Source organism: Cylas formicarius, unplaced genomic scaffold (assembly GCF_029955315.1).
Source record: "Cylas formicarius isolate icCylForm1 unplaced genomic scaffold, icCylForm1.1 PGA_scaffold_12__32_contigs__length_19106922, whole genome shotgun sequence".
NCBI classification, from domain to species: Eukaryota; Metazoa; Arthropoda; class Insecta; order Coleoptera; family Brentidae; genus Cylas; species Cylas formicarius.
Window position 1 is genome coordinate 5,593,693 of NW_026844225.1, and position 27,569 is coordinate 5,621,261.

At 33.2% G+C, this 27,569-nt stretch overlaps 5 protein-coding genes across 15 annotated transcripts; 2 read left to right on the top strand and 3 right to left on the bottom strand.

Moving 5' to 3' along the window:
- Positions 1-501: 501 nt before the first annotated feature.
- On the top strand, positions 502-7,453 carry LOC132708663 (uncharacterized). Of its 3 annotated transcripts, none has more exons than XM_060681132.1 (7): positions 503-600; positions 1,421-1,602; positions 1,857-1,973; positions 3,452-3,677; positions 3,794-3,900; positions 5,222-5,504; positions 5,907-7,453. In XM_060681132.1, the coding sequence occupies exons 2-7, from the start codon at positions 1,421-1,423 to the stop codon at positions 5,931-5,933; spliced, it is 942 nt and encodes a 313-aa protein (XP_060537115.1). In that variant the 5' UTR covers positions 503-600; the 3' UTR covers positions 5,934-7,453. The 3 variants fall into 3 exon arrangements, with proteins under 3 accessions (XP_060537116.1, XP_060537115.1, XP_060537114.1); XM_060681131.1 differs by having other exon boundaries at positions 509-833; XM_060681133.1 differs by lacking the exon at positions 1,421-1,602 and having other exon boundaries at positions 502-600.
- Positions 7,454-7,589: 136 nt separating this feature from the next.
- Positions 7,590-8,548, top strand: LOC132695586 (NEDD8-conjugating enzyme UBE2F-like). 2 transcript variants are annotated; one of them, XM_060659924.1, is made up of 4 exons: positions 7,590-7,706; positions 7,758-8,049; positions 8,100-8,261; positions 8,345-8,548. In XM_060659924.1, exons 2-4 carry the CDS (start codon positions 7,795-7,797, stop codon positions 8,459-8,461), a joined length of 534 nt encoding a protein of 177 aa, XP_060515907.1. In that variant the 5' UTR covers positions 7,590-7,706; positions 7,758-7,794; the 3' UTR covers positions 8,462-8,548. The 2 variants fall into 2 exon arrangements, with proteins under 2 accessions (XP_060515907.1, XP_060515906.1); XM_060659923.1 differs by having other exon boundaries at positions 7,686-8,049.
- Positions 8,549-10,624: 2,076 nt separating this feature from the next.
- Positions 10,625-14,986, bottom strand: LOC132708570 (U2 snRNP-associated SURP motif-containing protein). 2 transcript variants are annotated; one of them, XM_060680954.1, is made up of 13 exons: positions 14,805-14,984; positions 14,632-14,748; positions 14,481-14,577; positions 14,225-14,420; positions 13,787-13,946; positions 13,452-13,737; positions 12,941-13,391; positions 12,454-12,883; positions 12,254-12,404; positions 11,983-12,199; positions 11,648-11,926; positions 11,359-11,421; positions 10,625-11,168 (listed from the first exon to the last, which is right to left on the bottom strand). In XM_060680954.1, the coding sequence occupies exons 1-13, from the start codon at positions 14,820-14,822 to the stop codon at positions 10,835-10,837; spliced, it is 2,799 nt and encodes a 932-aa protein (XP_060536937.1). In that variant the 5' UTR covers positions 14,823-14,984; the 3' UTR covers positions 10,625-10,834. The 2 variants fall into 2 exon arrangements, with proteins under 2 accessions (XP_060536937.1, XP_060536936.1); XM_060680953.1 differs by having other exon boundaries at positions 11,983-12,404; positions 14,805-14,986.
- A 548-nt stretch (positions 14,987-15,534) lies between these two features.
- On the bottom strand, positions 15,535-24,529 carry LOC132708571 (endophilin-A). 7 transcript variants are annotated; one of them, XM_060680957.1, is made up of 12 exons: positions 23,341-23,424; positions 22,899-23,004; positions 21,185-21,247; positions 21,058-21,126; positions 20,652-21,002; positions 20,533-20,599; positions 19,640-19,740; positions 19,475-19,578; positions 19,151-19,416; positions 17,957-18,031; positions 17,645-17,760; positions 15,535-17,586 (listed from the first exon to the last, which is right to left on the bottom strand). In XM_060680957.1, exons 3-12 carry the CDS (start codon positions 21,227-21,229, stop codon positions 17,467-17,469), a joined length of 1,314 nt encoding a protein of 437 aa, XP_060536940.1. In that variant the 5' UTR covers positions 21,230-21,247; positions 22,899-23,004; positions 23,341-23,424; the 3' UTR covers positions 15,535-17,466. The 7 variants fall into 7 exon arrangements, with proteins under 7 accessions (XP_060536940.1, XP_060536942.1, XP_060536944.1 ...); XM_060680959.1 differs by lacking the exons at positions 22,899-23,004; positions 23,341-23,424 and adding an exon at positions 24,390-24,529 and having other exon boundaries at positions 19,640-19,725; XM_060680961.1 differs by lacking the exons at positions 22,899-23,004; positions 23,341-23,424 and adding an exon at positions 24,390-24,529 and having other exon boundaries at positions 19,319-19,416.
- Positions 24,530-24,814: 285 nt separating this feature from the next.
- LOC132708656 (G protein alpha i subunit) lies at positions 24,815-27,004 on the bottom strand. Its single transcript, XM_060681122.1, has 4 exons — positions 26,731-27,004; positions 26,490-26,674; positions 26,145-26,431; positions 24,815-26,080 (listed from the first exon to the last, which is right to left on the bottom strand). Exons 1-4 carry the CDS (start codon positions 26,849-26,851, stop codon positions 25,603-25,605), a joined length of 1,071 nt encoding a protein of 356 aa, XP_060537105.1. The 5' UTR covers positions 26,852-27,004; the 3' UTR covers positions 24,815-25,602.
- Positions 27,005-27,569: the final 565 nt, after the last annotated feature.

Sequence of the window (27,569 nt, forward strand, 5' to 3'; positions counted from 1 at the left end):
TCTCATCATTTCGCTTAATGGAAAAAATCAAATGAATTATCGATTAAAAACCAAACATTTCCGCCGACGAGGCGTATTTGTTTTCTTCCGCTTCGCATATCAACGAGAAGCAACAATCTGATTTCGTGTCATTCCGAAATAATTTCCATCCACCTCCGGCCGACTGAACGGGAATTTATGAATCAACGAATGCTTCGAGTACAAAAGTCGATTCTACCCACGCGTCAATGTGGGCGGCTTTCAATTAACGGTTTTCATTAAAAGGGCAAAATTCAAGATCGGTATGCAGGTAAGGTGGAATCCCGGCATACTTATTCAACCTCGCAATTTGCGGCAAACATTGAAACATTGATATAAAAAAAAAAACAAGAAAACATATACGATCTCGCCTATTAAAATATTTTCGAGGAACCGGGAAATATTATAACGCTCCTGCAGGATCTCAAACAGGCGGTTGTCACGGCGCATCCCGGTTTCAGGAGCAGGCTCACTAGTGCAAAACCGGCGTTCTCCAACGTTTCTATGAATTAGTCTTGCGCCAAACTCTTTCAAAATAGCAGCTAGCAGAGCAGTGTATTCGAAAAATCCTTACATTACTGTGTACGTATTGCAGTGTTCTCAGGGCTCTGATAATGACACTGCTGCTCACCTTATTTGGCTTTTTTTGATACATTTTTTGAGCACCAGATAAGTCGATTCGCCAATGAACTAAACGAATGAATGATTTTTGCGAATATTATGATTTTCAATTGCACACGTTGAGTATTTCGCACCCAGTAGCTGTTTATTAATTACCGCACCGCATATTTCACTTAAGAATTTCATCTGCAATGGTAAGTTTAAATTTCAATTTTAGTTTTAATTCGCTCGACCTGACAATGTCCCGCGTTTTCATTAATGCTACGTGCCGCATTCAACACGTTAATTAATCGTGTCGATATAGCGTCCAAAAATAAAAACTTTACTTTTGAACTAGATCTTGATCGTTGAACTGTATATTATTGATTGACATCTAACTCAATATTTAAAAATTACCTCACTAGAAAAGTTCTCAGTCAGATTCCAGGTAAAAAAACCAACCCATTTCAGGTGATCAAGAAAGGAAATGGTTCGTTCCAACTTTTAAATAACTTGTCCTAAAGAATAGTTCTCAATTATATTAAATCTCAAAAATAATTTTAAAATAGGTTAACATGTTTTTTAAATAACATCGTTAAAATCCTCAAAGTTAAACTAGAAACCTGCGACGTATTTGAAACAACCTGTAGAAAAAAAATAACAGTATGAAGTACTCTCTATGCTATCAAAAAGTAGCATTTGGCAATATTTCGCATGATTATATATTTTGCTATGCAAAAGTTTCAATTTATTCTGCTACGCGTAGGGAAGACGAAAGGACCTACCCCTATTTCTATTTCAGATGATTTTGAATAAGAAAGGTCCCAAACAGTTACTTCTGTGTGCGTGTTATTTCGGAATGGTAATATCTCAGGTTCAAACTTTTCCTGGTGCTACTGCCTATAGAAACCCAGGCGAGGTAGTATCTTCCAAAAATGGACTTCAAACTGAACCGACTTGTGAGGAATTAAAAGCGATGTGGAGGTAAAATATTGATTTTCCTATTATGCCCCCTTTATTTTCGCCGTTCGCGTAAGAAATATGGGTCAAATTTCTTTCGCCATTAATTTCATAAAAATTTCCGTATCTCGTTTCACGCAAGTAGGTCGACATCATCAACCAAAACCTTTTCAGATTTTTAAAAGGAATTAAATTTATTTACCTCGCGCGGTTTTCGATTCAGTTTGAAGAAATGTGGAAAATTACAGAAATGCTGAATCGCTTCATTGTGTTTCCAGATTTTCAAAAAGACAATCTAGAGCTGCGGAACTAACTAACGAGCTTCCAATGTACAGAGACCCGTTCGCGGACAATATTTGGGAACCTTTCTATGCCACGTCTAGAAGCATTGGAGGGTAATTACTTATAGTATTGAATAATTTATTTCCGTTTAAAATTTGTATATAAGTACGATTTACAATAACGTGATGTTTCTATTATGTTTGCTTGAGTCCATTGTTATAACGAACGCTCCAGATAAAACGTTCCTGCTGTATTTAAAGCGTATTAGCTGAGTCATTCGAACCGACTAGCCCGGATATTATGAGCGTCACTTTATCGTGAAAATGAACGTAAGAATTAATTTCCAATTACGCGCTTCAATTAGCACGCGATCGACAGCGAATCGGACAGTCTACAGAAAGATGGATAAACTTTTTCGCATACGCTTTTCATAAAAACATGGGTGATTAAAAACTCCGTCGTTAAGAGCAATAAGTTAACAATAGATCACTAAAAAGCGTTTTTTATTTTTTTTTAAGACGTCAGACCAGAGTAAACACAAACTACTTGGTTACAGTTAAGTCGATATTCCAATTTATAGATGATGAGATACATTTATCTAACAAATAAATGTCCGCGTTGCTAGTAAAAAATAAGTACACCAGGCAAATATATTCGGATAAATAATAGTGGCAATTTGGAAACGACATTTTAGACAAGCGATTTTCCAGATGAGCTTTCTCAGAAGTTTCAGATAAATTAACCCTGTTACGCCCACTCTCAAGTTTCATAAAACAATACGGGTTTGCAGAATACCGCCAACGCATTTTCTAAAGCCCGCTTTCGTGTCTCAATCATTTCCTGAGGCAGCGCGTATTTTATTTTATTATTTATTTATTTTTTGCGAGACACGAAATATTGTATTCGCGATTGTATCCGCGAATAACAATCATTGAACGCTTGCAAAGTTTTCATACAATGTTAAGATATATAAAGGTTTAAAATAAAATATTGACATAAAATACCTATTATACTAATAAAAAAAGTAGCAAGCAAAGTTTAAATTAAATTAAATTGGAATAAATTGTTAAAGCGACAATTCATTTTCGCGTATTGGCTCAAAAAAGTAATAATAATAATAATAATAATATATATATATATATATATATATATATATATATATATATATATATATATATATATATATATATATATATATATATATATATATATATATATATATATATATATATATATATATATATATATATATATATATATATATATATATATATATATATATATATATATATATATATATAGCGAGTAGGATACGAGTTGTTTATTATTAATAGCAGTTAACTAAATTTACTAATTGTCGCTGGAACGCAGCGAATAAAACACCCCGTATTCAAACATTGGCCTTTATGAAGGCTCGATCGTTACCGACTAACTCTCTGGGTGTTGTTCTTTGTCTTATATAAACATAGCATCCTAGTGACATCATTATTGACTTACATAGATAATAACGTAACACATAACACGTTACTGTACTTACAATTTTTATAATTTAGCAAATAAATTAATGCAGATTTACAAAACTTTTTTTTAGAATGCGGATCGGAAAAGGACCAATTTACGGGCGAGTGGTTCATAATCCACCGTATATGCAAATACGGGATCCCATTTTAAGAGACGAAATGTTCAAAGCGATTACAAATCTCTATCACAGGCCACCGATTTCTGAGCCGGCAAAGCAAACTACCTTTAGGTTTGGAGGCGGTCCAATACCTGTCATCAGATATCCTCCACAAACCGGAAGTTTTAATCATCTTAAAGTAAGTACATAAAAGATAGAGGTTTCTTAGATAGGTATCCATCGCATTGCTTTGTTTGGCAATTCAGCGCAATTGAACATTAACAAAACAGTAACGTGTGTACAATACTTTTTCAGGAATTAATCAAAACCGAAAGGGCTCGCGAGTTACAACAACAAAGACTTGCAGAGGAATCAGCTGCAAGGGCTGCTTCCTTAAAGGAATCCGAACGAAACCAACCAGGGTGAGTGATAATACCAAAAAAAATGTTAAGATGTTTTATGCATGCACTAGGTTTGTTACGGAAAGCAATCAAGTTAAACACTTATTATTTTTCCGTTATTTTTATAGATAGTAAATTGCGCTTTTAGTGATAATCATAATAATTATATGCTTAATCTGTAGACAACAAATTTAAATTAAAAATAGTAAATCATATTTTGTATATCCACAAAATAAACAAATGAAAATTCTCCCTGAAACTCTTAAGTTGTACGGGATCGCATTTGATAAATTTACCCAGCCACATATTGCAGAAAGTGACTTTAATACATGCCTAAAAGAATTGGTAAATAATGTATATAACATAAAAAGTCTAACCTACATAATATAAAAATTTTAAACACAAATATTACTTTTTATTTTCAACATTCTCCCTTTTTTTATTTATTCTTATATATGTATATATATATATATATATATATATATATATATATATATATATATATATATATATATATATATATATATATATATATATATATATGATGACACTATATTCCGGGATATCATCCGTTCGCTCGTTGAACTCCGACTGGAATCCTGCTTCCGACTGGAATCCTGCAGACGTTTCGCCAAAATCTCACTTGGCATCTTCAATGCTCGCGCTCCGAAAACACTTCGAACACTGTTTTCGGAGCGCGAGCATTGAAGATGCCAAGTGAGATTTTGGCGAAACGTCTGCAGGATTCCAGTCGGAAGCAGGATTCCAGTCGGAGTTCAACGAGCGAACGGATGATATCCCGGAATATAGTGTCATCACATTTTTCCATCCGTGAATCAATACGTGAGATATATATATATATATATATATATATATATATATATATATATATATATATATATATACATATATTCTCACGTATTGATTCACGGATGGAAAGATGTGATGACACTATATTCCGGGATATCATCCGTTCGCTCGTTGAACTCCGACTTTCGACTTTTTTCTAATTGGAATTGTTTTCCTGTTTTCAGTTAATTAAAATTCCACTTCTGTGGATTTATAATCTAATGTTGCAAGTTTTTCCCCCACGTTTGAGAAATAGTTGTTAAAAGTTTCCGCATTATATATATATATATATATATATATATATATATATATATATATATATATATATATATATATATATATATATATATATATATATATATATATATATATATATATATATATATATATATATATATATATATATATATATATATATATATATATATATATATATATATATATATATATATATATATATATATATATATATATATATATATTAAAATTTCAGGAGATATAACGGAGACCATTATTTGTACGACGTTGGTGATCCGCAGGAAATAATGTACTCAGGAGATGTAGGAGACCATGAAGAGCAGGAAGAGCACGACAGTGGAAGAAAGGCTCAAGGATCCGGAGGAATCATCTCCTTCCCGGATCTTTTCGCACCAGGATCGCGTTCTGAAGGCCACATTGCCAGACTTGTATCTGATTATTCCCCCTACACAAGAAGACATGTCGTAGGGAGAATAAGGCCTCACGGACCGTCACTTTTTGATACTAGTCATTTTAATGTAAGTACTTTTTTGGAAACGAGACATAGGGTGCTGGCCCCTTATTGTTTTATTTGTTGAATTTTATGCAGGGTGTTAAAGAATACAAGGCCGACCCTTAAAGATTTGCGTCCTTAGGTGATGATGTCAAGAAGAAAACTTCAAATTCATCTATATCCTAAACCGTTTGAATGTCAGGGTGTTAAAGTTACCAATTGTTTTATGCAAAAATATTTTTTTTCATGTATGTAGTATACAGTTCTCGTCAATTAAAAATCAAAAATGGCTCTAGATATACGAAATTGTCAAAAAATACAGGGACGTTATCGTGAGAACGACTATTACGCATTACACTGCAGGAAACCTTTAACAAAGAATGCAAGGGATATTTTAGCTGAAACTAGACAGACATTTTTGTTTCAGGATGCCTACTCTGGATATATACTGTAGGATGGAATGCAGACTAAAAAGGTTCATATATAACTTATATAGATGAATACAAGCAAGTGGTCCGCCAGAACATTTAAGACAATTACAACAATAAAATGGAAATCTAATAATATTTTTTAATTCCAAGTACTTGTTAGTAAAGCTTATTTACCAAAACGCTAAGATCAATGATGTGCGATTTCACAGTGTGGAGATAACTATAACAAAAATATTTGTTATCAAAATTTTTGTTACAGAATATCCTAGTAGTACCTATACCATGCCAGTTAGGTTATCTCTGTCTGTCTTCTTCATTTTATCATCTCGTGCATCATATCACTAAAAAGTCTACGAACATTGTAACAATGCTCTCATGTTTTATAAAAGCTCTCGCATTATCTATTATAGTAGGCTAGGCCACTTACGCATGTTTGTATCGCATTTATCGCATCGCCGTTATACAAAAACCCTGATTAAATTTTTTATAATTGTGATCCCAATTTTGTGCCACAAGGGAAAGCTAATTTACACAGATATACTAGAAAATGGCTTTGAAAAATTACTTAAGCGTTAAAGTATCAGTAAGAGCGGAGTAACGTTTGAAAATTTACGGTAGACATATCCCATATCTAGATATCACTTTTCTTGCATATCTCATAAATCTTAAGCAACACAAACATATTATAATGCCGAATTTACTAAATGACCTCATAAGAAGTATATATTTAGTATATACCTTAACTTCAAGCTTTTCCAAACCGAGACATTACAATTTATATAAAAACGTCGTCTTCCTCTATTTAAACGCTTTTCCAAAAATAAGCTAACTTATAGATTAGAGTATTTATTTTATTATAGTTAAAATTTACTCTACGATCGTTGCCATGTAAATACAACCCACCTAAATATGCTCATATGTTGATTAATTTTAAATCTCCATATTTTTAAAAAAAAAATTGGAATGGTAAAAATGGATGTGATGATATGACAATAAAGCCATTTGCCTAGATATAAACATTTACATTTCAATCCAATGACTCGTGTAATGAGCATTTAATTTGTTCATTGATTATACCTGAAAGCGAATATTTTTTAACCGTCTCGTAATTCAATTCAAAATGAGACCTTACGTATATAAGTGTATATAGTTAAAACCCAAATATGTGACAATAAACTTTCAAGTCAATTTCAAATACTAGTATTTATATTCTTCAAATTCTAAGGGCCCAAATTTGCTGATATAAATACTCTATAATAATAGAAACGGTTTCTTTTATGTTTTATTGTTTAGCTCTATTTTCAGTTACGTTTTTTTTTATTACGCTCTTCTAGTATAAGGATTTCAACATTCACATTATTCATTTAACGCTAAGAGAGAAATCCTAACATATCTATCACTTATTATTTAAATAAATATATTTTAAGCGTGTAAACTATATATCGCTAAAAAAGATTGACTCACTCCCCTTAGATTAGCTATTTTATATGTAAAATGTTTGTATATGTGCAGCACCCCTCTCAAAATAAAAAATAGATAGGAAGCAAGCAAATTATGTCTGTGTTTTATTTCTCCTTATCGCCTAATTACAATAAGGCCTGCAATTTCGATAGATAGGGATATCAATATCGTGTGAATTCCAGTGGGAAGTAGAGTGGCAAAAAGATAAGAGATGGCGCTACCCATTCAAAGAATAAGTTATTTTAATTCACCTTAATTTAAAAAATAAGAAATCATTTATTCTTGGGTTTTATTTTCAAGAAGAAGAATTTAAAAATAACCTGCAGTGGATATAGGTTGTTATTAATTTAATACTTAAAAGTTAATGCTAAATGTTTCTTAAATAGGGTTATAGGTCTAATTTGATAAGAGTGCATAATAACAATGATAACATTATCTCAGCGCTTAAGAAAAAATGGTGCAAACGAAGAAACAAGAACCAGAGCACCTATAAGGGATCGCCTCTTAATAAAAGAAGCTCAAGAAATGTCACAGCTTTTACCTGCTTCGTGTTCTGTTCATTATTACAATGAGGATGATTTAAGTAAATTTATTCTAAGTGTCCAACCCGCAGAGGGTTACTGGGAGGGAGGAACTTTTAGGTTTGATATTCACGTTACAGAAGAATATAATATGGTGGTAAGGTTTCAGATAGTCTAGAACTATCCCAGCTTATAGCTCCCTTACAGCCTCCAATCGTGAAATGTGTTACAAAATTATGGCATCCAAACATTTCAGAAAATGGAGAAGTGTGCCTGTCACTATTGCGAAGACATAGTGTGGATGGAATGGGATGGTCCCCCATACGTCGTTTAAATGATGTTGTTTGGGGGCTGCATGCGCTTTTTACGGTAAAAATACTTCAGTTTTGAAGTTGATGCTCTGATGCTTGCATCAACTTAAGTAAAGATTTTCAATATAAATGTCATTTCAGGACCTGTTAAATTTTGAAGATCCATTAAATGTTGAAGCAGCAGATATGTTTCGAAATTCCAAAGAAGATTTCAGATTGAAAGTATTGGAATATGTGGCGACTTATGCTAAAGAATAGTTTTTTTAATATTAATTATAATATTTAATTTTTCGTTATTTGTACAATAAATAATAAATGTTGTGATACTTTAGTTAAACAAATTAAATTGCGTTTTTATGTATTTGAATGATATGTTATTTTCCTATTCAGAAAAAACTTGTTTAATGTCATAGTCGCTCCATACATATAAATAGTTATCTTCCCAAGTTAAGTTCAGGACAATCTTTGAACACAGCTACTGACTAAAATAAATTATAATTGAACTGCAATAAATCCATAAATACATTTAAAATAAATTGAAGATATTAACAATCTGGTAATTTGTGGCAATCTTCATTATTTTAGATTCTAATGAACCTTAGCTCATTTCCCATGGTTTTCGTTTTCCTTTTTTGTTCTAGTTAATAACAATATCTGTATAATCCTTCATTATTTTAGATTCTAATGAACCTAAGCTAATTTTCCACGATTTTCGTTTTCTTTTTTTCTAGTTAATAACAATATCTGTATAGAACCATTCTTTAAAAAGTTCAGTAGTTTGTTTCATTATTGAATAAAAATACTGCAAATTAATTTCAAATGGATTATTCTCGAATAAAGCAAAAATTGTTTACGAAAAATAAAGCAAAAACAGGATGAAGTCCCACAAGATTGAAACGTGTTTGTGCAGCTCTCTTGTGGGACATTGTGAAATATATTTATAAGAAATTGTCGGTGCCTTATGCGCATCTTTTTGCCTTGTTGGCGAACGCGCCAGAATTGTAATTTGCAGCAATTTTAAATTAGTTAACAATAAAACAGTAAAGTTTGTTATTTTATTTATAAACAAGAAAGTTACATAGTAATTGCTCTTTACAAAAAACAAATAAAAATCATAAAGATATCTAATAATTATCTAATCTAATATTAATTCTGTTAATTTTAAAAGAATTTGCGTTTGGAAAAACTAAATAAAATCGTATGATTTTCTCCCAGCGTCCAATTTAACTGTACAATTTCAAGATGATGTGCAAAATGTTACTTCACACAATAACTGCGCCTTCACACATCACATTTAAATCCACGAAATTTGAGTTTCATTGCTTAAAAAGGACCAAAATCATTCCCTTTCTCAAAGAATCAACAACAAACGAGGCGATTGGCGTCGCCGAGCTGTGCTCGTCAGGCAGTTCAAATCCAATTTCGAACCCTACCACCAGGAGAACGGAAAGTCGAAGAGGTATCGAAAAATTACCAGGAGCAAAGTCTGGCCTGGTGCCTGAAGTTAACCATGGTCATAAACTAACCATTTTTAATCTAAGATCAGCGACCTCTGTATAGCATTGTGGTAATTTGAGTTGCCTGACCACAGCACCACGGTGTAATAAATTTTATTAAAAAAATTTACGTTTTTATTTCCCGTTACCCATTTATGATTGCTTCTCCTTGTGATGAAACAATCTTCTGTATGGTACCGTTTATCGTTAACTAATTTAAAATTACTGGAAATTACAACTCTGGCGTATTCGCCAACGTTGCAAAAAAATATGTGCGCATCCACGCATCTCCAAAACGGTCTAAAAATAAATAAAAATTTGATAAATGTTTTGGCCTCCAGCGTTCAGCGAACTTCATTAGAAACATAGTTTTTCACTTGTCATTATTATATATTATCCATATTCTGGATAACATATTTACAGGTTACTTTCGTTAGGAATCCATCATTTATTTAAACAAAAGAAGTCGTGTTATCTTCGGGAAAATGTTGTAGATGATTGGTTCGCGTTTATAAAACAATAAAAACTCTTTTTAATATATTTGAATTTATTAACAGAAAGAAATTACAATTAAGTCAAGAACTACAAAAGAAAGGGGGAAAATGTAATTCGCAATATTATTGATACATTTAAATGGCAACAATAATGCAAAAATATCCCACAGGTCGATAACAAACTAATTTCCAAAGAACAGAAGTATTATTACATATTTACATATGTAAATCCAGGGTGCAACATGTTAAAGTGTCGCAAAATGAAACTTGCAGATTTCTGGATAGAAAATATTTTTGTTGCCAGTTTTATTATGGTCAAAAATATAATACAAATAAAAAAACTCTGAAAAATGCGAAAACAACGAAAATCGTTGTTAAGCAAAAAACCCTTAGATCTATAAAATATACTTAATTGTTACACCCTGTTAAACTTTGTTTTGTGGAATACTGTCCTGAATTGTTGTGTCTGTGTTTAATTATAAACTAAGACGGCTAAGGATTCTTTACCATCATTCGTCAGAACAGAGCAAGTAGTTGATATTTTTTCGGTAAAAAAAAACTGCAAAGCGATAAACATAAGTCTAGTATTTGTTTTGAAACAAGGGTTCACTAATAAAACCCGCGACAAAAAAAAAACAATTTTAATACTTATGTTTATGCCTATGTTTCCTAGAACTGGAACTCGTAGAGTCAGGCGAATAATATCTCGTTCTGGACGTCGAACGACTTCTCCTTTTGGGTGACGTGGATCTACGACTGTGTTTGGATCTGTTTGGACTGGGCGAAGGAGAATACCTACTATGACGGCTGGTACTGTGAGGGGAAGAATAGCGGGTGGCGGAACTGCTGCTGGGAGAATTGGAATCTTTTCGTTTACGGGAACGACTGGATGAAGAGGAAGGGGAATGGCGACGGGATCGAGGTGGTGTAGGAGGACTAACCCTGCGCTTTCTTGTAGGACTTCGACTTTTGGACCTAAAAATTTGCCGAGTAGCCCCCGTAAATTAGTTCGGCATTTGCCAATTTCCACCGAGACGTATAAATTGAAAAAATTAGTTTTGTTTTTAGTTTTAAAAAAAATATTTCAATCAAATAAATCGATCAACAGATGATGGTGGCACATGTTTACATAAATTATATCTTACTTAAAAATCTAAGAGGTTACCTGTGTCTTGAAGTGGAACCACTCGATGAACTGCGAGCATGTTTTTTACTTTTTCTAGAGGTACTATAAAAATCAGTAAATCATGAGCTCAATTTATGCAATGGACACCAGGGCGCCGACAACAATCAATAAATGCCAGCGACATTCCGACCCGCTCACATTTATTGAGAAACGCGAGTTTCGAGATTGTTAAAAATCTTCACCTCCCCGCTCGGATCACATTTTAAACAATCTCAAACTCCCAGATAATGTCAAATGGATATTTTGGATGTGATTGTGCTATACTTACTGGTCCTTGTAATATTCATCGTCGGAAGTTTCGTCCGTTCTCGTTTCGCTTTTCTCATAGTCCCGTTTATGCTTCTCCCCTTTCGGCGTTTTCTCGCCCTTATCTTTTTTCGACTCTTTCTCGGACTTCCGCAATAACTTTCGTCTATAATGCTCCACCTGTTGGGTTACGGTCCAGCCGCTTTTCAACGACCTCTGACCCGATTCCAGCTCGTCCTGGTACTGCACGGCTTTCACTTCAATTTCTCTGAGCTTCATTCTCTTCTCTTCAGTCATATTCCTTAAAAATATGGCAAAATAAATACCGATTTTTTTAAAATTAGTGACCTTAATTACCTAGTATCATTATAATCCAACGAGGAGTCTTGATTATCATTTAAGTTACTGTTGCTATCTTGGCTGGTTTCTTGACTGCTCTCCAGCAAATCCCATTTGCTGGTGGTCATCGCTTGAGCTTCAATCTGTTCCGGGTCGACGGCTTCCCATTTCGATTTAATAAAACCCGAACTAGCGGAATTCTTAGTCGTTAACGCGTCTTCTTTGATCTCTTCTCCTATCACACATAATTTTTGCTTTGCTTTTTTTCCGACATCCCCAATATTCTTACCGTCGATATCTTCGTCAAGTTCTGGAGAGCTACTATATTGCTGCATAACGCTTTTTAATAAAGCGGCACCGTCCATCGGCATCTCATCCTCAGATGTTTTGTCTAATGGATTGCCGTCGATGTCTTCCTCTCTTTCTGGTGTTTTAATCTTCTACGAACGATTTACGCTAATTTTTCTGTAAAAAAAAGCACAAACTCACCTCTTCCAAACCCAGAAAAGTGTTATGCAGTTTGTTCATAAAATCAGAGGTGTAGATGCCTACATCTTCCCAAGATTTAAGGATCCTTAAGACTCGAACTTTAAATCCTTCCGCTTGCAATCTACTTTCCAAGCCGTCGAATATTTTTTTTATTTCCACCATAATATCCACTAGTTTCTCTTGAAAAACTTTTCGATAATTGGAGGCTTTGTTCACCTTGACTCCACAGTTATGAAGAATGTCGGAAACCAGATAGAGTCGAGCGATTTTTTTTGTAATAATTGTGGATTCGTTCGATAACGACTCTGTAATGCACTCAACGATTTCATCCGCAGCTTCGCTATGATCAATGCAATAGACCATGGCTTCACCAACTTTCTTTTTTTCCGGTGTCAGATTACGTATCAAATCTTCCAATCTGTCCCTCTGACTGCAACAAATAAAAACTACTTTGTAAAATGAAACTTTTTTACAAATTGCGACTTACGAATTTGATAAAGTGCCTTTGCATGGATCTCTCGCGTTGTCGTCCGCTACTAATTCGTCAGGCATCCCGTTTGTGTAACAAGCTAAAATTGGAGGCTTCCAAATAGAGCCACCTTCAAACATCCTAAACTCTTTAGTTTTCCATTCTTTCTGGGAATCTCCGTGCAGGATTGAATAGACTTTCCACCTATAATATATATGGCTGGGGCTTTGGTTTTCAAACAGAAATCGAAATTGGGGATTATGTAGTTCCCTATTCATGATCATTGCTTCAAACATCGGCCCCTCTCTGACAACAAATTCAACCATGCGATGTATTAACATCAAAAGATTTTTATCATTTGGAATAACTACTTTGACCACTGCATTTAGCAGTATGGCATTCAATTCTTCATCTGATTTAGGCAGCACATCTCGATCCTGAATTGCAGGTTGGGCATTAAATGGCAGACCTTATAGATAAATAGGATTGTATTAAAATCATTCACAGGAAAAAAAAGAAAACTAATTACCTGATGGAGGAGGAGGATGACCTAATTCTAACAGGACTGAAGGAATATAAATGGGCTGAGGAGGGATGATAACAGCTTTTCCCCAACCTAGTTTCATCTCATACCCTCCTATATCTTTACCATTAAGACTTTTCAAAGCTCTCTCCCCATCCTTCCTTGACATGTATGCCACAAACCCACAGTTCCTGCCCCTTGCCTTTTCTTCATCAGACCTTGGCCACATTATTTTTATACTGGCTAGTGGTCCATACCTCCCAAATATTTCCATCAATTGTGGTTCACTAATCTAATATCCAATGTTAGATAAAAAAACATAAATGAATTAAATAACATACCTTTGGATTTAAATTTCCTAAATACAAATTTGTTGTGTTAGGGTCTCCATTATCAAAAGATCCTACATCTCCTCTCATAAATAGATCCAGTTCAGCTTCAATGGGCGTACGAGCTATTTGACCTTTATACTTATGCCTTTCTTCCCTTTCTTCTTGAATTCTAGAAAATTAAAATTTGAATTTTAAATACTTAAAGATAAAACAGGATGTTCTGGAAAGGCTACTTTGGAGAGATAAAAGGACCAAACATTAATACATGATTGCATGATACTTTTATCAATGAAAAAATGAAATAAAAACTCTCATGGATGCATGCTGTGAGTCAATTGTAACTGAATAAAATGAAATTAGGTTTGGTGAATGTAAGTATAGAAAAATAAAATACTGTTCAAAAATGTACGGCACACATTTAAGTGGATGCAACACAGGGATACATACTGTTTTAATTCCTCCATGAATGCTTCCAAATTACTTTTGCTAGACTGTTTCTTTTTTCCTAATCTTTCAGGCTTCTTATCACTGCTAAGCAATTTGGCATAAGCTTGAGCCCTTTCTGCTGTAGACAAACTCTCCTGAGGTGGTTGTATTCTTGATGTGGGTTTGTATAATTTCCCCTTGTCTTTAGTATCTTCCTCTGTAATGATTAAAACATATTAATTTCAGACAAACCCTTTTAAATGTTATGAACCCTCACTTCTAGCACCTGCATCATAGGTACCAGCCTTAACCCAAACTTTACTACTTCCATTTATGGGAGCCTCTTGAAATGTTTCAACAAATTCTTGAAACACCTGAAATAAATTTTAATTAAACCTGGTCCAGCCTGTAAAACAATTTCAAACTACATGTGCGGCTGCTTTTTCTTCTTCCCTTTTTCGTTGTTCTTCCAATTCTCTTTTGGATAATGTTCGTTTCCCCATCGTTCCTATGGAAAACGCCTTTAACTTTTGCTCAGGAATATTCTAAAAGAAGAAACAACCAATTAAATGAGCATAATAAACACACTACACTAGTTTACCTTCACTTTATCCGACATGTTCCTCGATTTAACATAACGAAACTAAAGCCTTCGGAGACCGTGTTATTTACATAGGCTTTTTATTAAAAGCAAAATTATATTAAAACAATCTACATACAATGAATAAACACATTGAATTTACAAATGACAATTGTATGATTTCAGTTGACAGAACCTTGGTTATTTTGGTTACCCTTCTTTCATAGATCCATTTAATTATTTCATTCGCCAGTGCTATCTCTTACAGGAAGGACATACTCGCAATTAGATATTCTACTCTGGTCTAGAGGACGCTGCAATGAAATCGATTTTTAACTGACCTAAATCGACGAATCGGAAAAGACCTTAGGCCCCTGAGCTTATTAAATTGTATCTTACGCTTTTAGAAAAATTAAAATGGGAAATATAATTTTAAAAATATGTAGTTTCAGAAAAATGACATTTTACTGTCACAATTTCGTTTTATTAATGCACAAATACGGTAACATTTAACTGTATACATGTGAACGATAAGAAAAGAGTATTTTTGTTCACAAAAACATAAACTAACCAAAAACCGGAAAACGGACAACTCCTGAACAAAAGTACAATAAATCCTTTGCAAGGCAAAATAGAACCAATTGGGTTTACTTATTCTTACATATACTGAGATCAGGCGGAGACTGCAATATTCTATAGATACATTTTGCATTACACCATATTGTTTAATATATTGATTACAATAAAAACATTTCTTTTAGGACTTTTAGTACATTTTATCAAGATCGTTAAAATTTATATCTAATGTATTGTCATAAAACCAGATTCAGCATTTAGAAAGCTGATTCGCCTAGTTATCTGAGATGAGAACCATTCTTTCGATTCATTGTTGTTTTCGACTAGCGGCGTGGGTCAAGATACAGGCGAATCACTGTATACATTTACGAAATATTAGCATACCGAGTTTTGCGCGTAAACTGTTGGTAGACGAAATAATTTTTTGCGGTCATCAAAAGCTTTTAAATAATTTTGTAGGCCGTTCAAATACGCATATTTACGTAAAACTCGGTACGCTAATTTATAATATCGAAAGGGACGTGAAGTGCTAGATAAAGCCGCTTCGCAAGCCCATCGATATTATTTTGGGTTTACAACCACATTTATATTTAATCTGGTATAATTTACTCAATATAAACATCTAGTAGGATAAAATGACGCTTTTAAAATTATATGCAATAACGTTTCGATCAAAACATTATTTGCACAAAGGTTTGATCAAAATCTATACCTATGCCGAAAAACAGCAACAAAAGTTTTTTTTTTTTAATTTTTGGATCTTTTTACAAACACTGAATACCCATATTATGCATTAACATTTGTTTAAATAGGTTGTGTAAATGTTCGATCATTTATAAATATATTTTTTAAAAATATTTTGATATCAAGAAATGCATAAGAACATATATAACATTTCGTAACTGGACAGCATCTGACAGAACGTATCCCAAATCAAATACACAACCGGACATTATCTGAATCATACATACATATATATATTATTTATTATAGCTCGTTTTTTGGTTAGTTTCTCTTTAAAATTTGTATTCAACCTCAAATATATCTGCACTAAATTACAAACAACATATCAGTATGAAACAACTAATCCAATTTTGTTAAATTATATACAACCAACAGATAATGAGTTATTTATATTTTCTTATCATTGAAGGGCGCGAAATGAAACCAATCTCGAATCAAAATCACCGGACATGCATAAAGAAAACAGATTTAACGAATACCCCACACTTACACTCTTACGCCACCTTCGATACAAAAATTACAATTAAACGCATGCGCCCTGAATGGAAATTAAAACCGAAATGTTCAACTGCACAGTCCCTTTTCTATGTTTAACAAAGTTTCCTTAGCAACTTTGAAGGAAACCCTAATCGTATAAATATAAATATACACATGTACAAGTAAAAAGGAAAAAAATCAACACATTACAATTAAAATTAATATGGCCTAGATCACAACGATTATTTGATGAAGCATTTCCCATATACAACGGAGTATTTTGTACACTAATCATCATCTAAGAGGGTTTCTCAAGTTTATAGGCACACGCAGTCTACCTCTCTTATAGGGTTTGTTGGTTTTGAGTATTGCTTTTTTTTCAACAATTTTATAAAAATTATTATTTAAAAAACAATGGTACACTTTTAACAATTTTCCTAGAACGAGGTATTCCCGGTAACTAAACGGCGAACAATTTTCAATTTTTTTATTATTTACATTTATAATATTTTTTTAACCCAGGGTAGCAGAGGGTCGCGAAAATGACGTCGTTTTTAAGTCACAAACTGTAGAACTTTCAATTACAACTCAAAAAAAAGTAAATCACAAAAATGTTAGTAGTTAAAATTTCGATTGAAAACGGGAACATTTTTATATTTTTCCCTGAAATTACGGAACCACACAAGACTTGAGCAATTCCCTTTTCGGGTGCCACCTGATACCCTCAGCACCGTGCAGTCGAATACAAAAACAAATGGATATGGCAAGATAATATAACGGAATGTCAGTACAAGAATTCCAATAGACTTTGTATAAATAAAATACTGTTTACTAGTTAACGTTAACGTGATGGATAGACTTTATTTTGTTCTTTCTACCCCGTTGTTTACGGAAGCGGTACCTCAACTTTAACGTAGTTTACAGGAAAATAACCGGTACGACCGTTCACGCTGCCTTCGAACCAATTCTCGTCTATTTTATTCAGTAAAGTGATGACCTCATTTTCCTAGAAATAGAAAAAATCGCTCATATCACCGTCAGCATTGTGAGTTACGTAGTACTACCTTGAAGCTGAGTTCTCCGGGGTTTTCAGCTTCAAAATCGTACAGCGCCGTACAACATGGCTGTCGGTTCATTGGCGTCCTCGCCGGCGATTTCATTGGAGACGGTAATGGCGACGCTGCAATTTTATCAATTACATATACAAAAATTCGCCACTGTCAACGTAATATAACATATAACAGCTACTAAAAACCTAAAAGTTATAAAACAAAATCAGAGAATTACTATCAAACAAAATAAGGGGAAGGGCATATTTCCTATGGATTGTACGCAGCTTTTAACAAATCGAGGTTAACATTAGTAAGGTAAGTTACCATTAGCCGATTGTTGTCCTGGAAGCAACTCGAGTTGCTGAGGCTTGTGCTGAGGAGAAGACACTTGTGACGAGCCTAACAACACATCTTTATCAGAACAGCAGCGCAAGCAATGGGAATAATATAAAAAACGGTTCAGCAAAGACATATCTTGTTCCCCTTATCGCTTGGCCGATCACAAATGTTTTAACAATTCGAAACAACAACACGCGGTATAAATATAACGCTAAGTCTTCCTTAATGTCATTGTAGCCTGATGATCATTCATTTGTTTATCCGCTTAAATAATTGGACGACCGCCAATAAAGCCGTTTGGATTATTTTTGGAGTATTTCGAACTTATTTTGATTTTAGCGTGAGGCAATATTTATTTGAGGCATATTTTCAAGTACGCGTGCCTCCATGCCTTGACAATATTTCTAAAATACCAGGATAAATCTATGGGGGACTATTGGCAAAAAGGATAATCAATTTGACCACAAATTAGTAATATTAAAAATATTATGGCGAACTGGCGATTGGCTTTCATTGGATAATAATATTATGTCCTTGATGTGGAGGATCGACAGGACTATTTGGGAAAAGAGACAAACAAAAAAAAAGACAACAAAACTAGAATAAAAATAAATATAAAAACCAAAAATAAGAACTAAGTTCAATCGAGTGACACAGGAAAGTGAACACTTGCGTTTTTAAAATGTCGGAGTATTTTTTTTTATTTTAATTTTGACCAACTCTATAAACGAAAGTACCGATTTTCTTGTTTCACTCAATATACAACCTTTTAAAAGTCTATAAAACTCCTTACCCAGTATTTGTTACTACTTTTTAAACTTCCGCAGGCTGTAAAACTAAGAGACGCAAGGAATGTTGGTGGAAAATCAAATATAAAATTTTATTTTTAACGACTGTCGAACTTCGTCGTCATTAGATGACAGACATCCCGCTAAAATATTTCCCGTTACAACGGAAGTAGTTGCCCCCAACGGCCTATATATTGTTAATGGAAATCATATTTTAACATATAACCACCAAAAATTTAAAATAACAAAAATTTTTGCGGATCGCAAAAATTTCTTGGCAATCTAACTTCCATTGTCTAATCCTATTTATCCCAAACCAACTAATAATAAATTTCAAATAAATAAGTAACTAAATAAACATGAAAATAAATATAAAAATAAATAAAAATACCTTCGAGAAAGCTCCAAGGGTCATAAGGATCGGGGATGGGTGCTTGTTTCATTGGTATTAACTTAGGTGCGAGTGCTGATCCTTTAAATGATCCTCTGCTACTAGGTAGGTTTGAATTATTGTTACCGCTCTGAGTATTAAACGTATTAAAATAATTGGAATTGGTACCGTTGTATCCGTCCGCAACTGATACTCCTTCTATATTTAAATCTGATAGAGTTTTAGGTACAAATTCGACTTTCGGACGATTCATTGCTTCCTCTTTCCTTAAATAAAAATAATAGGTAAGTAAAAAAATCAAATAGCCATTATATAATGAATTACTTTTCTTGCAATGTTTCAGTGATACCTTTAAGAATTTCAGTGCACTGATTGTGGTATTCCAAAAGACCCTCGGCAAACGTCGCTAACTGCGAAATTTGTTCCACCTGAAATAATAATACGAAACAATAATAAGCCATCCCGGTATTGCTCGATGAACAAGCTTACGTCATTTTCCAGTAAATTAAACATCCCCATCTGGGCCAGATGCAGCGATTCGGCAAATTTGTCTTCTGCAGCCTTAATTTCCTCCTCTGTAATATTTGAACCTGTTGAGTGCCAACAGGCCAGACAAAAAAAATGCATGCCAAATCAATAAATTCGTGCAAAAAATTAATTCAGATATAAAATTAAGGCAGATTCAGGCAAACGATAACAGGCGATTTACGAAAAAAAAAAAAAACGCACACACACATTTCGGCGATTACAATTTTAATAATCTATTGGTTAATTCCAGTAATTCTATAGCGATTAGGAAATCCTAAGAGGAGAGACCAAAGACGCTCATTTTTACCGTTTAATATACAGGGTGTCTTAAGTGGCGTGTGTTACTACTACTATCTCCGAAAAGAACAATGGCTACGAGCTTAATTAGAGAAAAGCTATATTTTTGTAGTGCCTTTGAAATACAGAGCGATTTGTGCAAAAAACAATTTACACCTTTTTCACAAATTACTCTGCATTAAACTACAAGTACAAGTATAAATGTAGGACACTCTTTATTAAATTAAAAAAATAATAATTCAAAACGTTTGGTTGACAAGGGGAAAATTGTTTATTAGTCGCAATTAAATCAAGCCAAAATAAAAGCCTGAGTAAAATATATACTGTAGCCTAATCAAATAGAAAAAACAACATACCATGAACACTTCCCTGTCCCTTAATAGGACTGGAGAAAGGGCTAATCATTCCCTTTAAAGCTATATAAATCATGCGTTTTAAATTGAAGGCATGTTTAATTCACTCAAATTGACGCGCTTAGAACGTAAATAAACACTCAACAATATATAGGCGAGTCGCTGTAAATAAAACACCAATCGCGAATCCTCAAAAATTCTTACCTTTGGCTTGCCGCCTACGTTTGCAGTCGAAATCCAATCTTCGACCTTGCAACTTTTTTCGATGATGCTAGAGACAAAAAATTAACGATTCCAACAAAAGAAAAAATGCATCCCCTTACCATCACTTCTTTCAAATCTTTGGTTTGTAAGTGATGTAGCGGTTCTAAAAAGTTCTGCTTAATATTATCGTCAAGGGAATATTTGACATCAGCCATTTGTTTGAGAGCCTCTCCCATTTCAACCAGAGCGGTTCCGAACATGCTGTCATCCCCCAATTTCCTACCGTACATCAACATGCAGTCGCCAAGGACTCCGTCGGGTTGAGGGTAGGTGTTAGATTTTGCTTGACCGCTTAGTTTGCTTATACCCTTGACGGCAGCCATTTTAGCACGCGCTGTTGGATTTGGCTGTAAAAATTCCTTGGTCTTCACTTGAAGCTCTTCGACCAATTCGTAGGTTACATCCGTTTTCTGAAACAATTATTCTGGTTTCGTGACGGGTCAAATAAATTTTATCCGAGCTTACCCTTTCCATGTCCATGAAATCTAGATCCAATTTCGTTCCTTCCACTCCTCCGATTTTTTCTGTCATGTACTACAAAAATAGATTGATTTAATTCATTGCCAACAAGAGCATATCTGCGACTACTCACTTGATTGCATTTGTTGATTTGTTTTTTCAACCCCGCAAACGCCATTTTTATTCAATTTTGATTCTGGAACAAATATTCTTTATTCGCGTGTGCATTATCCTTTTTGACCCTAATACAGTATCTACAAGAGCTTCGTATATACGCTTAATTCAATATTAAAATCAGTTTTTTTTTTATTTTAATATTTCATATTATTATTCAAACCATCTTTGAATATTTTTGTTAATGGGATTTTATTTATGTAATCTCCATCAATTGTTTTCAATATGCGAATTAGCGAATACATTTTCGAAAGTAGATAGTTACGGCAAGCGTTTTATTGATGCGATGGTGGATGCGCAATTATTTTAATAATTCATTTGGGTTGTAGTGATTATCGAAATAAAAGTATTTATAAAACTAGTGAGTGTTTTTGATTATGGAATGTTTAGGCAGACAATTAGGAGGCAAATTCGATAACCGAGTCTTTCCAAGAAGCTTGTCAACTAATGACCTGAAAATCATATCTGACAGTAGCACTTGTAATTTACATATAAAACAATGTCTGCCATTGCTACGTAATAAATACATAATAAATATATAATAAATAAGAATAATAATATAAATAATAGTAAATACATAATTGCTTCCGAGCTACCCCATAAGGTAGTAAACTCTATTTTAAGAAATAAATGGAAGTTATTGTCCCGTCTGTAATGTCCCATCTGTAAGATTTTATTATATTTTTTTCTGTTTCTTCTTTATCATATGGCTGTGTGGTTGTGGCTGAAGGAAACCCTGCCCGGCAATATAAACGTCCCTACCTAAAATTGATAATACGGTTTGCCCCGTGGAACTATGGAGCAAAAGATAAATCATGGCGATGGTCCCACTTTTTTTTACATTTATTGCAAATTTAATTTCATTTTATTACAATAAAACAGTTATATACGAGGTGTCCGACCGGTAAGTAGCAAAAACCACAACATGTAAAAATTAAAAAATATATATATTATATTCTGCAGTTACGTGACACTATTTTTGAAATATTTAATAATTTTTGTGAAAAGTAACGTTTGCAGTTTCTAGTCAGCAGTTCAAAATTTGCTGGATTTTAATCCTAAATAGTGTAGAATAATTTTCCCTTATTTACTGAAACCTTTTAATCGTGTTTTATGATATAACAATCTACATGTGCATTGGTAATCAATCCTACCGATATAGCCGATAACTACCCAATTTTAATTCAGTAAAAAAATTGCTGCAATTTGGAGTTATGGGAAGCGTCGTTCCTCAACGCGAGGGTGATGAGGTAAATTCGTTAAAAAATTATGTAACGTCCATTGTTCAACATGGTCGAAAATTTGTAAGAAACATCCTCGTACCTACCTTACTTAAAATAATTTTCGCTAATATCGGTTCATAAACTCAGACAGGCAGGTCTCATATAGAGGCATAAAGTCATTGGAAATTTGATCGACTTTTGCACAATACAATAAGCAATTGTAAAAATAAATTTACCACTACAAATCAGTCAAATGGATCATTGCGCTCTGAGTATGCAATGGTATCAGCGATTGCTATTTTTAAATTTTAAAACGGAACATCCCTTTCTTTGATAACAACAATCGGAAACTTCCGCTTTTTATTTTTTAATATTAAATTTGCAGAGTTTAACAGAGCAACTGTAATTTTCGATCAATCTGATATGTCTAGCAAACAAAAAACAACAGACCTGGTAGGCGGTGTACACTGTTGGAGTTATTTTACAACGCTGACGAAAAAAATTCCATCATTCACCTTTGCAGGAATACAGCTATTAGTTTTGCTTGGTCTCTTATCTGTAAGATTTATGATGTTAAGCATAAAAAAATATTCTACCAGTCTCGACTTAAAAAAATCATTTTTTCGATCTTCGACCACTAATGTGACCTATATACGTTTACCTTGACACATTTACGATATCGGCTGAAGAAAAGGTAAAATTATTCCAAAATCGCATCTCTAAAAATTTAATTAACGGCGTAGAGAATACGTATTTGTTTATTTGCAATAGTAAAATAGGACGACAGACAAGCGAAATTGGAAAGAAAAAGCATTTTTCAAAAGAAATTATTTAAAATGAAATTGGAAACTGAAAAAACGACATTGGTTTAAGTAATGAATGCCGTACATACCGTGTGTTTTCGACGAGTGGAGAGTACTAAAATACAGCAAGTAAAGACTGAAAACGCGAATTGCAAGTGTCCACGGACACTGAATTCTGAAATGAGTATGATATCGACTTATGAAGACTGAATGAAGTTATGCGCATTCAGTCCGCACATAATATCGATACCGACAGCGAAAAACCGCCTATCCTACGCTAATATTATCCATTTTTGAATATATTCCTTTATAAATTTAATACTGAATGATTACTAACTGTTTTGTAAGGAAGTGTATATTTTTTGGATGTCTGAATTCTATACTTTTAACAAACACATATTGCCACACGTAAGTATAAGATTTTATAGCATCTCCAACTCCTAAGAAGAAATTCGAAAGATTATCCACGGCGTTAGATGATAAGGGAATCTCCAATTTATTTAAATTTGCCCATTGAAAGCCTTGCGTGGTGATTGATTAGTTAAATGTAAATGAGATTTAATCAAGAACGTGACCTGACACGAGAGTTGATAACTATTGTTCAATATCCACGCGGCTCTATTAGTATATTCCAAATAATAACTTACTAAATGTTTAATGGACGTATTAATAAATTCACTTTTATAAATAATAAATAAAGCCGAAATGATTGTAAATATGAAGGATATATTTTATTTATTTTATACTAGTCCATGACATTGGAAATGTTGATAATCAAATTGTGAAGTTTGTATACTTCAATAATCCTAATCAGAACTAACATAAAATTTAATTCAAAGCCGTATTAATATATTACGAACAACTACGTAGGGGTAGTATTACAAAGGTGTTTACTTAAAAAATGAAAACCAAGAGTGTATTTTTGAGAAAAAAAAAAAACAAGAGGATTTAAAAAATCAATACGTAAAAATTTTTTCAAAATATATGTATTAGACTGATTAGAGTATATGCAGTTTAAAATGAGTCGTGTACCATTCTTATTACAAAATCTGCCATATTTTCCCAATGAAACTAAAAACTTATTTAAAACCCCAACACCCTCCTCGAAGAATTTCACAATCTCGAGATTAATACTTACTTGCAGACAATACACGTTTGTTCTGACAGAATAACTGATTTTTGATAAACCAATACACTTTTTTCTGCAAATTAAGTCTTTTCCAGCGTGAAATTTACGTAAACAACTACTTGAACTACTCAACGCCTGACACTGACACTTATGACAAAACCAATCTAGCAACAATAAGCCCAGAGTAAAAAGAAGACTTTGAAACTCTTCTTCTTTCGGGTGTGCGAGTTGCTGGTTTCTGCCCCACTCCCAAGCTACCAGGGTCTTGTAACAAATTCTACTTCCAAATACTTGTGGCAACTCGGTCCTGTTTTTTGCCGATTATTTATTGCAACATCTAATTTGGTTATAGATAATATAATTTATGAACAAAAAATGCAAATATTTCTATTAAAATAAATTTATTACAAAATATATAGTATAAATTTCTGGCATTTACACAAAATATGATACCAAAAATACACTAAAGTAACATTTTTTCGCTTTATAAAAAAAAGTATCAAAAAGGACAAAAATATTTTAATTCTGTTTCTATAAGTATAATAACGCTAGTTGCACCAGGAGAATGTATTTTGTATACAAATGAATACTGATTATAGTATGTCAGTTCAAAAAATAACATGCAAGTCTTTGAAATAGGGGTCGTAGCGATTTTTAATTTTGAGCCTTTATTGGAGAGTAAGTTTACGCAAGGTAACTGAATCACATTTTTGGAGATAAAAGTCAGTATAACCAGCAAATAACAATAAAAATTAATTTTCAAAGGAGAGTACATTCGACAGTTAAAGGTTAAACATTATCACAGGGTAACACATTAAGTGCAACATATTATGAGGGAAAATTCTTAGTACTAGCAACATAACTTATATAAAAAAAACATACAGGTGAAACAAAAAAATACAAAAAATGTCATGTATGGAAAAAAATTATAAATATATATGAAGTTCAAATGAGACTCATGCTAAGTAATTTTGAGGAATAATACTCTGCTCTTATTTATTCTTAAAAATCTGTGTTTAATGATGACGATTGCAGGTTTTCTAATAGGGTACAGAAAAAAAAACCTCACAAGAATGGTTCACTTAATTTGGGAATCTCTTATAAGTACTATATTGTAAATATTGTATTGTAAATCTGTATTACCATAAATATTAAAATTATTTTGGGAGTTTATGGAAATGAACAAAAATGTTAATTAAATGCTAACAAACTAAATAGAGACTTACATCAGTAGGCCGCAATCTTTAAGATTATTTTTGATGATTACATCAGTGACCGCATCAAATACAAACTGAATGTTGTTTGTGTCAGTTGCGCATGTAAAATGAGTGTAGATTTCCTTCTGATCCTTTCTCCTATTGAGATTTTCAAATTTCATTCTGATATATGAAGAGGCATCTTCATAAGTATTAGGGCCTGTATACTCAGGGAAACATATTGTTAATGGACTTTTGACAATTTTTTCTGTGAAAAGGTCCTTTTTGTTGAGAAAAAGAATTATAGAACTAGTGACAAACCACTTGCTATTGCAAATTGAATCAAACAATTTCATAGATTCTACCATACGGTTCATTTCTTCATCTTCAGCAAGGACCAAATCATAACCAGACAAAGCAACACAAAATATAATGGCTGTAACACCCTCAAAACAGTGGATCCATTTTTTTCTTTCAGACCTTTGTCCCCCTACATCAAACATCCTAAAAAAAAATATACAGATAATGAAAATATCCTGTGTATAATCTATTTATTAAGCACACTTACTTAAAATGAAGATTTTTAAAGGAGAAATGTGTTTCAACTATTCCAGTTGTTTTGACCCTTGTCCTTAGTACATCTTGTTGAGAAGGAATGTAATTCTTTTGAGATATTCTATCCAATGCGTTTAGATAATAAGCTGCAGAATCATTTAGCTGATATTCACGAGATCTAGAGAAACACAGTTGAACTCCTGGATCCTGCCATAATTTTTTCATAAGCATCACTAGCTCACAAGTTAATTCTCCTTCCTCTGCAGCACTGGCATATGTAAAAAACTGCCTTGCAATATCCTTTAAATTTAAACAAAAATTAATGATCCTGCAATTAATTTAGGTTTGAGACACTTACAACTTTGCTTGGATCAGCAAAATCAATTCTCAATTGTCCCATTGCTCTTATAATAGTCATCAAACTCTGTATGGTGTTACTATACACAACAGGTCTGTATTGCTCACATTCTTCATGCGTGTAACCCAATTCATGTATTATTTTCATTTGCTTAACTATGGTACTTTTACCGGATTCTCCTGCTCCTAAAAACAATAATTAATTATAAAATTTCATCATTTTTTGATATGAAATAGCAAACCAAGGAGGAGAAGTTTGACTTCGCTGGCGGCCCTTTCTCCATCTGCTCTTAAATCTCTGTCAATTTTTTTAGATCTTGCTGATGCTGCTTTGTCTCCTGTTGTACTGACCGCACAACCCATATTATAAAAAATCTCCAATATTCTGACACTTGTCGCTATTTAACTGTTGACAAAAGACTCCACCCGTTTTATGAATAATACACTACGGATAAATAAACCACTAAACTACTAAACCACACATAACAATAATTCACCCAATAATATCGCGTCTAAATCTTCCTCCTCCTGTTTTGGACTTTCCTGTAGAATGAACAATAATTATTCACCGAATGGTCTTAGGGACTCTAACCTGAGGCACCATAAGAAGAAAGGACAAATCAAAGGTGTTGAATAATCCTAGTACAGTGCGTCAAGAAAAGTAAAACGAAGAAGAACTATCAAAGATTGGCCGAATGATCCTAGCATCTTTGGTAACAAATACCAATAAAAACTAACGGAGTTTGTTTTTTGTAAACATAAACTTTTTTAAAATGAGTATAATCCTCAATAAAAATAAATAATTATTGAATTTATATGGTGACAATTGTTTTAGGTGTAAGCACGAAAGTATCGTTTTTGATATCGACGATAAACTGCGTTTTTATATTTTCTTTAATGCAAACTTGGAAAACTTGGCTGACCTCTTCCAATCCTAGAACCTTATTAGGTGGATTATTGGGTACATATCTGTTTATCTTCGTTTTGACAGCGGTGGGAAATTTAGCAGCCCTGCTCTTTGGTAAATCATATAATATACGCCTTTTTCCGGAGGGTAAGAAAATTTTCGATCCTTTTCTGT